The 11,537-nt window shown below is 56.7% G+C and overlaps 1 protein-coding gene across 1 annotated transcript in view; it reads right to left on the minus strand.

Moving 5' to 3' along the window:
• MYO18B (myosin XVIIIB) overlaps positions 1-11,295 on the minus strand; it is a 241,782-nt gene extending 230,487 nt beyond the window's left edge. The window contains exons 1-6 of the mRNA XM_078435320.2: positions 11,174-11,295; positions 10,699-10,918; positions 3,953-5,203; positions 3,379-3,445; positions 2,984-3,096; positions 1,504-1,680 (exon numbers count right to left, since the gene is read on the minus strand). Of these exons, the coding sequence (XP_078291446.2) occupies positions 1,504-1,680; positions 2,984-3,096; positions 3,379-3,445; positions 3,953-5,203; positions 10,699-10,918; positions 11,174-11,295 (1,950 nt within the window). The remainder of the gene's footprint in view (positions 1-1,503; positions 1,681-2,983; positions 3,097-3,378; positions 3,446-3,952; positions 5,204-10,698; positions 10,919-11,173) is intronic.
• Between the last annotated feature and the right edge of the window lie 242 nt (positions 11,296-11,537).

Raw genomic sequence — 11,537 nt, forward strand, 5'->3', positions numbered from 1 at the left:
CTTACCGTGGGAGTCTGTGCTAAATCTCCCTCCCCGGGGGCTTTGAAGGAGCAAGACGAGTGACCCGGCATCTTGGAAGGCTCAGCGGCCTTGGGCTGCAGTAGCCCGAACGTAGCCCTCACAGCAAGGGAGGGGCGAGTGCAGGTGCCCTTATGGACAGCCAGGTCGGGCAGGAAACAACGGGGGAGGGGTGTGTCCTGGAGAAGAGAAGTCTTAGAGGCAGACTCAGAGCCACTGTCCCTTTCTAAATGGACCTTAGCCTCATTTGGGGGCTACGGATGGGTTTGCCCCATGGTACTCCAGAGGGCGAGATGCAGCTTTTCATCCCCAATTGGCGGACGAGAACGCTGAGGCCAGAGAGGTGTCGTGGTCTTTCCAAGGCACTGGAGGGGCATCGGCAGCGGCTCCAAAGGCCTGCGACTTCCCCAGTCCTCCCAGCAGCACCTCCGTCAGGCCTCCCTGCCTCCTCTTTTGCCCGCTTTCCCCTATCCACCCAGCAGCCCAGGGGAGCCCTTTCCAGCACACGTCAGACCATCTCACCCCTCTGCCAAAGATCCCCCGAAGGTGGCATCATGCTCAGAGCAACAGCCGGGAACATCATGACCACATAGAAGACCTGCTGCGACCCAGACCCCACTTGTCCTGGCCTCCTCACTGTCTCCTCCTCCACACCAGCTGCTCTCCCCACTGTTATCTTTATTACTGGGGGCCTGTCTTCCCCCTCGAGAACAGAACGCCCACCGGGGCAGGCTTATCGGTCTTCCTCCCTGCTCTTTCCTCCATGCGGGGCATAGAGGAGACCCTCTTGTCAGTATCTCAATCAATGGGACCAATGAATGGGATCAAAGAGAGAATCCGGCTCAAATGGCTCAGTCGTGGCTGCAGGGCCCGCCACCAGGTGGCGCTGAGAGATCTCCTTTGCTTTGACTGTCTTGACACAAACTGGCCATTTCCACACTTGGCAGGGAAAAAAAATTAAACAAACAACAGAAGGGAGGCTTCTGTTTCCCGAGGTATGTGGGTGTCTGGGACTCTCGAGTAGGCAGTATGGGGTTCAGAGCACAGAAAGGCTGGTGGCCTGGGTTTTACCCCCGCTCTCCCCCTTGCTGAACACAAGGGCTGGCCCAGAACATCTCATCTGTAAAACGGGGCTAGGAGAGGGCCCGACCTTTCCAGGTGGGTGTGAGCATTAGTTGAGATGATATGTAAGGTGCTGGAAGCAGTGGCTGGTGCAGAAATGATATTTGCTCAATATCTTCTCATTATTATTGTGTGTAACACCCCTGTTATTTCTATCCATGACTCAAGGTTCCCCTCGATGGAGGGGGGAATCACGTGGTCCTCGATGCCCCCGCGATGCCCACAGTACCCCATACCTTTTTATCTGGCAGGATGCTACTCACAGACAAGTTTGCAGGGGGCTTTGGCTGCCCTGCTCTCCCCTGAGAGGCAGAGGGACGCACCCCCTGCACGGCTAGCACATATTCCCATGGTCCCCCTCACCTTGCCTGCAGAGGGCACCGGGGGCCTCCGGGGCTGGAGGGCGATCAGGTCCGGCCCGGTGAAAGTGTGGGGCAGCTGAGCCTGGTAGCGGTGCAGAAGCGTGTTCAGGACACTTGATTCGTTGACACTGACCAGGGAGGCCAGGTCCTCAGCCTGGTCCAGCTCGGGGGGGTTGGCCTGTGAAGCATCACACAAAGTGTCCTCTGCCCTCCTGGGCCTCCATACCAGCATCACCACCCATACGCGCGCACACACACACACACACACACACACACACAGCCCCGGTGACCCTCTTCTGGGAGAGCTATTTGCCACAGACCAGGACAGAACACAAAGACTCTGGAGAGAGAGAAACAAATCCGTATAAAACTCGTTTGCCCTTTGCACAGCCTGAGAGCCACCTGTCTCTCTCTCTCTCTCTCTCTCTCTCTCTCTTTAGTTAATTTATTTGGAGAGAGAGAGAGAGAGAGAAGAGGGGAGGAGCAGAAAGAGAGGGAGGGAGAGAATCTCAAGCAGGCTCCATGACATCAGCACAGAGCCCGACACAGGGCTCGATCTCATGAACCTTGAGATCATGACCTGAGCCGAAACCAAGAGTCAGACGCTTGACTGACTGAGCCACCCAGGCGCCCCTGCCACCTGTCTCTTCACACCGGTCCTCCCTCCTGAACTCACTGCCCCAGGAGGGGACAGATTCCTGAGACGGACACAGCAAGATTCAGAGAGCCTTCTCAAATACTATGAGAAGGATGGTGTTCTAGGGTGGCTGTTGCCTCCTCTCTGGGTCTTGCCAGGGAGCTCTGCATGTGTTCTGTGACCCTCGGGGGTAAAGGCCAATGGCCAAACAGCCCCATTTCTCTGGCAGCCCATTGTGCACTGATCCCTTGGAAATATGCTCAAACTCTTCCAGAAGCGAGGAATGATTGCAGCTTCTCCTTGGGACGTCCCTTCTAAAAGCCTTCCTACCATTCTTTCCAGCCTCAAAGAGTTTTTAGGGCCTACTGCTCTGGGGTTTGGGCCAAGCCTGAGCTCTCTTGTGGGTCAACCTTTTTGTCAAGGACACGAGCCCACCGCAATAATACCCCAAACAATAGTCCACCGAAACCTCGGCTACAGTTGATGACAAGCTGCAAATTTGGCCCTGAATTCCCTGGCAGCCAGGGTGAAAAGGGAAACCCGCCCTGTGACATGATCTGCAATGTCCGTAAAATGAAAAGCGGTCACGTTCTTGGATCAGGCAGAACTCCCAGTTCTGACAAACATGTTTGTGAATGTGCCTGTGTCAAGAGAACCCCGAGAGAGAGAAATGACCTCCTGATGATACACCTCCAGCAGAGCAGTGAGTTCCAAGATGGCCTTCCTTACAACTCCCTCCAGGGCATCAAGCCAAAGAAGTCTGTGCAGTCAAGTGCAAGGAAATCTCTTGCAGGGGTGGGGAAAGACGGTGCGCGGCATGCGGGGAGAGAGACGGAGGGCTCACCCTATGAACACACTCCTCGTCCACCTCAGTCACGGTTTTGTCAGCATCGATGCAAACTCGCACCCTTCCTGCCGGCAGGTCAGCTGTTCCCTCATCCGGCTTCAGGACAGTTGCTGATGACAGCCCCGAGAGAAAGAGAGAGAGAGAGAGACCCAGAATCTGAAGCTGAGCTGTCAGAACAGAGTCCAACGTGGGGCTCGAACCCATGCACCGTGAGATCGTGATTTGAGCCAAAGTCGGACGCTTAACCAAATGAGCCACCCACGTGCCCCATGGACACGGCATGCCCCTCACCCTTCCCTCCAGACTCTGATCTGGCAAATACGGCCAGCAACAGAGGGGGCGCAGGAAGAAAAGACTTAGACCCTCCCAGATGGGCTAACACCCCTAATTACCAAGAGTAAATCCATCCTTCTGAACCAGCCACACTTTCTCTGCCTCGTACCATCTGTCCTCAGGAGCCTGAGAGCAAAGATCACATGAATCAGGTGACCAAGGGGACGCTGCCCTCCCTCTGCCCCCACCACCCCCACCCCACCCCCTTGTCCGGAGTGAACCCTTCACATGGGAGTTTCTCACGGTGTGATCTGGGCCCACTGAAGTCAGAATTTCCCCCAAGGGAGGGCAAGTGGGGTGGCGATTATTTACAGGCAGATGCCTCGGCCCCACCCCTGGCCCCTGGAATGGAACCGCTAAGGCAGGGCCCGGGAATCTGCATTCTGAGCAATCTGCTATTTATGCAGCCCCGAGTTTGAGAACTCTGTGAGTAAGCTCAGCCATGACAGGACATCTCCGTCTTGGGACCTCCGTCATGCCGTGGAGACTCTAACCCCGGGATCGGTGCAGTGGGGGCCCCAAGATCCCTACGCAACAAGGAGGATGCCCCCAGGGGCAACTCTTGCCCATCCCCCCCCCCCTCGGAAGGCTCCCTCCTGCCCCTCCCCCACTCCGGGGTCTGGAGCCCCTCACCTGATCCAAGTCTCTGCTCTGTCCTCCTTTGCTCCCCTCCGGCAGGGCCGGCCCCTCTTCACCCTCCTTCGGATCCTGAGAACTGTCTGCATGGCCCGCCAGAGCAGGTGGTCCGGCCCTTTCCAGCTCCGTCTCCAGGGTCTCTGTCGTATCATCCACTCCCGCACGGGGCTCCCGGGCATTCTGTCCTCTGCTCTCTGGCCGGCCCTCCTTCCCAGCCGCCGCTGGGTTCTCCCTGCATGCACCCACCTCCTTGGGGGTTTCACAGCCCTTCTCTCTCTCCCCCCCGGCTCTACCTGCCTCCCCGGGCTCACTCTGAGGCCGCCCCTCCTCTCCTACCTTGGCCTGGGGCTCCCCTGCCTTCTCTGTCCTTCTCAGAGGCTGGCCTGCTTTCTCCACCCCTCCGGGAGCTCCCCCCACCTTCCCGGGCTTCCCCTGAACCTTGCTCATCTTCTCTGCCTTGACCTGAGGCTCCTCTGTCTTCTCTGCCTTACTCAGCAGCGAACCTTCTTTATCCTTCTTACTCCGGGGACCATCCCATTTGCTCCTGCTGCCCAGGGAGACTCCCCACTTTCTCACCTGGATCTGGGCCCCAGCGGGCTTGCCGTTGCCCCCCGAATCCTTGGAGAGGTTCCCCTTTGCCATCTTGTTCGGGGGGTCCCCTGCCCCTTTCTCTGCTGTAGCTGACTGTCCCCCTTCGCCTGGCCCCTCTCTGCCCTGGAGTTCACCCCCTTTCAGCCCTTTGGTCTGGGGGTCCCTGCCCCCTTTCCCCACCACGCCTTGTGTTCCTGGGTCCACAACGCCCTCAGTCTGGGTCTTCTCAGCCTTCAGGGCTGTGTCCTTAGTGCCATGAGTCCCTGGAGTCCCCCCCTTCTGTTCCCCTCCAGGGTCTGTGGCTGGGGGTGGGGTCTTACAGGTGGGGGCGTCATGGGGCTGGGTCCTCTGCTCCGGCTTGGCTGAGTCCGGGTCCAGCTTGGCCACCATCAGCAGCACGTCACCCCTCCTCACACCTCTCTTGAAGGGCAGGGGTTTTCTGGCTGGGGTCCCACTGGGGCCCGGCTCCTGGGGCTTCTCACCATTGATGCTGGTCATCAGCACGGGGTCTGTGGGGCCGGCCTCCTGGCTCTCCTTGCCCGGAATGTTTGAGTTCTGCGGAGAGCCTGACTGGCTGCCTTGGGGGATTTGCTGGTTTCCAGATTTGGTGCCACTGTTGGACTTGCCCTTGGGTTGGCCAGCAGAAGTTTCTGGGGTCTAGGAGAGAGGCCACAGCCACACTTAGCTGCTCGCTGACCAGACAGCCTTATCACTAAGTCACTCACTCACTCATGCACCCAGCCATTCACCCATCCAGAGACCCCCAGGCACCGACGGGACACAGGACTGGACAGGCCCTGTGCCAGGCAGTGAACTGAACCCCAACACCCTGGACCTTGGCCCAGCACCTCAAAACCAAGCGACGGAGTGGAAAGAGTCGACTTTGGAGCCCGACAGACCCAAGTTCAGCTTCTCACTCTGCCATTCGCCAGCTGTGTGGCCTTGGGTAAATTGCTTCCCCTCTCTGAGCCTATTTCGTTAACAATAAAATGAGTTTCGGGGCGCTGGGGTGGCTCAGTCGGTTAAGCGTCCGACTTCGGCTCAGGTCGTGATCTCGCGGTCCGTGAGTTCGAGCCCTGTGTCGGGCTCTGCGCTGACAGCTCAGAGCCCGGAGCCTGTTTCAGATTCTGTGTCTCCCTCTCTCTCTGACCCTCTCCCGTTCAAACTCTGTCTCTCTCTGTCTCAAAAATAAATAAACGTTAGAAAAATATTTAAAAAAAAAAAAAAACAACAATAAAATGAGTTTCATAATGGCCTACGTCACAGGGCGAGCGTTAGGGTTCGTGATAATGCACAGAAACTGAGCCCAGTGCAGAATTCGTCCTTGGTAACAGTAGCTCCCTCTGCTGTCATTGGTACTTTTGCTGTGTCGCTGTTATTATTACTATTATTTCTGCCTTGAGTCTTCCTGCTGGGCCAAGGAGAGGGAAGGGGGCTTGGGGACTAGAGCAGAGGACCTGTTCTAGTCTTGGCTGGAATGCTTTCCAGCTGGGTGACGGTGCACGACACCACCTAACCTCTCTGAGCCTCGGTTTTCCCTCCATGCAAGGCCAGGGTCACCTGACCATCCAGAGTTTTGGTGGAGTGAGATGTGGAAAAGCGCTTTGGAAGTGGCAGAGAGCTGAACAGAGTTGTTGCGACTTTTGCCGTCCGGATGCACTCCCCATGCCAGGTGAGAGCCCTGGCATGTCCCCCACGGTCCTCCCCAGACCCTGCCCCCCTCGGTGGTCCTCCCCCCACCCCTACTCCCGGCCGAAGTCCTCCCAGCCCACCTACCCCCCCACCCCACCCCCTCGCCTGGCCTGGACATCTGATCTCCGACGCCCCCTGCAGGCTCCTCTCCCAGGCTCTTCTGCTGCCTTGTGGCCTCAGCCCCACCCAGAGTTTTGTCCTCAAACCAGCCTGGCTGTGGCCTGAACTGCTCACAGGGCCACCTGGGCCGCTGCCTCTACAGAAAGAGAGCTGGAGGGTGCAGGTGGGAGGTCCATCCTGGTGCCTGGCTTCACCGCCTGCCCAGGTCTGGGCTCTGCGTCTGGGACCATGTTGGCCACCTCCCCACACACTTGGGCCCAGGACTCGGTTTCTCACCCTCCTCTTGCACCCAAACCAGCCCCCAGATCATGTCGATTCCACCTGCCCGGCATCACATTTTTGTCTCCCTTCCCAAGCCCGGGTCTGCATTCATCTGGGCCACGGTCACAGTCCCTGAACTGGTGGCCTTTGAATCTGCTGCCACAGTCATTTGAAACCTGATCAAAAGATTTTGGCAGTGGCCCCCAGCCTATGGGAAAGTCATTCCCTACCATCACCTGCCATTCAAAGCCCTCAATGAGGAGTCACCACCCTCCATTCTGGCCTTATAGTCCCTGTGTGTCCCCATGCCTGAGCCACACAGGGGCATCTCTTACCACATCTGATGCTTCTCTGCTTCCATGCTTCTGTTCACATCAGCTCACTGCCCAGAATGTTCTTTCCCCCTCTTCACTTGCCGATGCTGTACTCATCTTTCTATACCCAGCTCAAATGCCACCCCTCTGCAAATGTGTGCCTGCAGGCCTCGCTCAGAACCTGTCTCACGCACCCCTCTGGTCCCAGGGCACCGTGCAGGTGCACCGTCAGCAGCAACGGCCACATTCTGCACCCCAGTCTGGCTTTGACTTGTGTCTCTGCCCCGTTTCAGGTGGTGGAGGCCTCAAGGGCACGGTCTCCACGGCTTTGTCATGATGATGATGATGATGATGGTAATAATAACAACCGTCATGCACAGATCACTTTGCAGTGGGTTCTACAGGACCATCACACCCTACTTAAGCCTCATAAGAACCCACCGAAGTAGGTTCTGAGCTCCGCCCCCATTCTACGGATAAAGAAGTAAACACAAGGCTATCAGGTGGCCTGAGAGACAAAGCCAGAATGGAAAGTCATACAAGCCTCTGGGAGTCTAAAGTCAGTGCCCTTAATTGAAGCATAGTCACAGCCTTACTTGTCCCCAGGACTCACTAGAATCTCCTGGGAGCTTTTTTCTTTTGCTTTTTTTTTTTTTTTTTTTTTTTTACATTTATTTATTTTTGAGAGGCAGGAAGAGACAGACTGCAAGCAGGGGAGGGGCAGAGAGAGAAGGAGACACAGAATCCAGAGCAAGGTCCAGGCTCTGAGCCGTCAGCACAGAGCCCAGCGCAGGGTTCCACAATCCTTGAGATCATGACCTGAGCCGAAGTCAGACGTTTCACCGACTGAGCCACCCAGGCGCCCCTAGAATCTCCTGGGAGCCTTAAGAAAACAGTGATTCTGGGGTGCCTAGGTGGCTTAGTCAGTTGAGCATCTGACTCTTGATTTCGGCTCACGTCATGACCCCCAGGGTTGTGGAGTCAGGCTCTGCACTGAGATTCTCTCTGCTTGTGATTTTTTCTCTCTCCCTCTGTCTCCTTCTCCCACTCCTCATGTTCTATCAGGAGAAGAAGAAGAAGAAGAAGAAGAAGAAGAAGAAGAATGCTTTGGCCCCAATCGCAGACAGTCAGATGGAGTTGGCCTGGGCTGTGGCTGCCCCAGTGATTCCAGAGTGTAGGTAGGACTGAGAAAACCTGCTCCGGTGCCCATGGCCTAGTGGCTCAGTCTGACCTTCTCGGGGCCAGGCAGGACACAGCCTTGGAAAGAGGATTGGCTGCACTTAGCACATCTCTCCACTGTCTATACCATTTTAAAAAGTGAGTCAGTGCCTTATTTTCTAACCAAACCACCATAGCAGAAACAGTGACATGAATTTGAGCCAAACGAGGTAACCGGCCCTACCCTCCCTCACCCAAATCCTTTGGATTTTCTCAGTCACCAAAGCCCTCAGTCCGCTCTGAAGCCTTCTCAGTATACGGGGAGGAGGCGCCTGTAGAATCACTGGGGCCAAGAGGAAACTCACAGCGCATCCATTTTACAGATGGGCAAGCTGAGGCCAAAAGAGGGGAAGGGCTTTGGCCTGGACCACACAGAGTGGTGGGGCCAGAGTGAGAACCCAGCTCTCCCGACATTTGACGTGGGTCTCTTTCTGCCCCGTGTGATTCCAGCCTCTTCCTGTCTCTCACTGGCTCGGGGGCCTTTGGAAATCCAAGCCGCCTCTCTGAGCCTCGTTTTACATCCCTGCAAACTGGTGGCAGAGTCTAACGGCTCCGTGCAAGGATTAGATGGGGGCCAAATAAAGCAGTTGTGCTGGGGTAAGGAGAAAGAGTCTGGTTATTTACCGATCGGGACAAGAAAATCAAATTGGCAAGAACCAGCCAGGGCTTGCTGTGTCGCAGAAACATGTCGCGGGGCTGCCGTGCTCCAGCCCCAGGAACATCTTGGCCCAAGGTCCAGACACCTGTTGTGCTCTGAGGCCTGTCCATCCTGCATCTTGGCTCTGAGGCTCTGCCTAGGCCCTGGGGTGACAGTTTGTCCCCATCCTATGCTCGGCTCTGCTTCTTAACTTGTGCACGGTGATGCCAGCACGGCCTGCGGCCTCATGGAACATTTTCCTTCCCAGGCCTCTGTGGCCACATCGGCCACCTTGCTCCCTAGACTAGCCCTTTCCCAGGCAGCTCGCCAGCGCAGTGAGCACACAGACTCTTGCCCTGGCTCTGCCGCTATCTGGTCTCATGACCTGGAGCAAGTTGCTCGACCCCTCTGAACCTCAGTCTCCACCTCTGCTAAGTGGGTATCATCTGATCCACCCCATTGCCATGGCGGGGGGGGGGGGGAGGGCGGGGATCAAAGGAGCCCACGAGCGACAGAGTGAAACTTGTCTAGTGATGGACGGCCTCCAGTCACTTTGCATCGTGATCCAACAGCAGCCTACGGAGGTTGACTTTGGCCCTCGCTTATGCCTGGGTCATGGGTGGGGGCCGAGCCCGTCCTCCCTGGCATCCTCCCCCACAAAGACGTGGCGGGGATGTGTTCAACAGCTGCTGCCGTTCAGCTGCCAGAGAACTTCTCTGAGGCAGCAAAGTCATTGTAATTGGACAGGTGCGGGCACGTGGGGGACCGGACAGGCAAACAACAGCTGAAGGGGGGTGGGAGGTGGAGCTGAGGTTGTCACTGGACTGGAGTCAACTCCCGGCCGGGAGGCGACCAGATCTCTCAGCCCAACCCCTGCGGTATTCGCCCCACCTCAAGGGGGCGCCAGAGAGACCTGAGGCATGACCTGTCTGCCTGACAGCGATCCGCCCACGGCGCACTCCAAGCCCACCTGCCTTGTGTCCAGCCTCGTCCATCCTGCCCGGGGTCCCTGGCTGAGCGGCTGGGGACAAGGAGGGAGGCAGCGCTGGCCGCCATCAGGGATAACTCTGCAAGGTCTTAAAGCACAGGGACAGCATCGTGTCCAATGACTGCTTCAATCCAGCAGAGCTATTCAGAATAATGAAGGGATTTAGTGGACACCAATCAATCAGAAAGAACGTCAGCTGGACCGAGGGACTGAGGTCCCTTCTTGGGCCAAGCACTAACCCTTTGATTATTGGCATGTGGCCATTCCAAGGCACTCAGGGGAGGGGAAGCTGGAGGGCACCGGAGCGGGGCTTGGCCAGAGCGGTGGCCGTTTGCCACCCGGTATGGAGAGGTTTCAGGATTTTGACACCTATAACCAGTAACTGGATATCTTTCCCGCTTAAAGTAAGCCGACTACACATCATTAGGTAACATCTAGGTTTCCCTTTCTGCAAAAAGAGGGGTAAAACGATCCCCACCATCGTACATCAGCCGATATCCTTCATTCATTCATTAAACAAACATTTGCTGAGTACTCGCTATGGGCCAAGTTCTACGAGAGGTGCTCAATACAGAGTGGACGGAGAGAGAGAACTGTTGCGCTTAAGGAACTGCTAGTCTGATAAGCCCCACGGTCAAGTATTTAACTATGTCGACCACAGTGAAGACAAACACAGAGGGTGCTGGGGGAATCGGAGGAAGGAGGGCAACGGGAGAGCTTTCCGGGGATGTTCCAGAGAGGTCCCATTTGAGCTGGGTTTTGAAGGATGCGTAAGAGTTCCATCGATCAACTGAAGAAAGGACGTTCCTCAAAGCGGGGAGAACAGGAATAAAGGCAGGATGACAAGTGGCTAGGGAGTCTCATAGGACAGGACAATGGGTATCGACAGGCACCTCGTCCCCCTTCCTGTGGGACCACTTACCTCTTGTTCAGGAGAGCCAAGCGCTGCCTGTTTCCTCAGTCTTGCTTCCTTGGACTCTTTCTCAGTCTCCCGGACCAGTTGCCTAATGAAGCCTCCTGGGATGACAGAGAACAGGGGAGGGGGCGAGGAAGGTGGAGGGCTCTTGTCCTCCTCCCGAATCTGTTTTGCAGAAGCAAAGAAGGAGACAGCTCTGTGAGTGAACCAGTGGAAGCAAGTGGCCCTTTAAGATGCTCGCAGCGGAACCCGGGGGAGGGGACCCCAGGGAGGACATACATGACTCAAGCGCATGCGTGAGCGGCCGTGGCAAAGCGGATGAGGTTCGGCGGGGCTCTGGGGGGTTTCTGTAAAAATCCAACCCTGTGGCTACAGCCCAGTCCACTGACCCAGGGCTGTGGCTTCCTGATGGCCCTTAAACCAGGACCCGGGCAGCCAGGGGCTGGATGCTGGCATTTTACACCAGAAGCAGAGCCTAGACCCGAGACGGCTGGGGTCAGGAGGCAGCGGAGACTCCTCTGCAGACCGCAGCGACCTTGGGGGCTGACACAAGGCCACCCGCTCTGGCCGATCAGGGGGTACATCTTTAACCGGCATCACCATGACTGCTCACGGAGGGGAGTAAAAACGTATAGTGCTTTCTATGGCAGAGCTATACCCTGGTTTAAATAAGCTCCTTGTCAAGGTCCTCGGTGGGTGGCTGGCAAGGACCTGATCACCCCAGCCCGGCTGAGTAAAGGGGAATCCAAAGGAGGTAGGAAAGACGAGGAGACAAAGCGGAGGCCAGGAGATAAGGTAGGTTGGTGCAGACCTCCGTCCGGGGAGAGAGAAGCAGGGAAGTTGAG

This window comes from Panthera onca, chromosome D3 (genome assembly GCF_046562875.1).
Source record: "Panthera onca isolate mPanOnc1 chromosome D3, mPanOnc1 haplotype 2, whole genome shotgun sequence".
NCBI lineage: Eukaryota > Metazoa > Chordata > Mammalia > Carnivora > Felidae > Panthera > Panthera onca.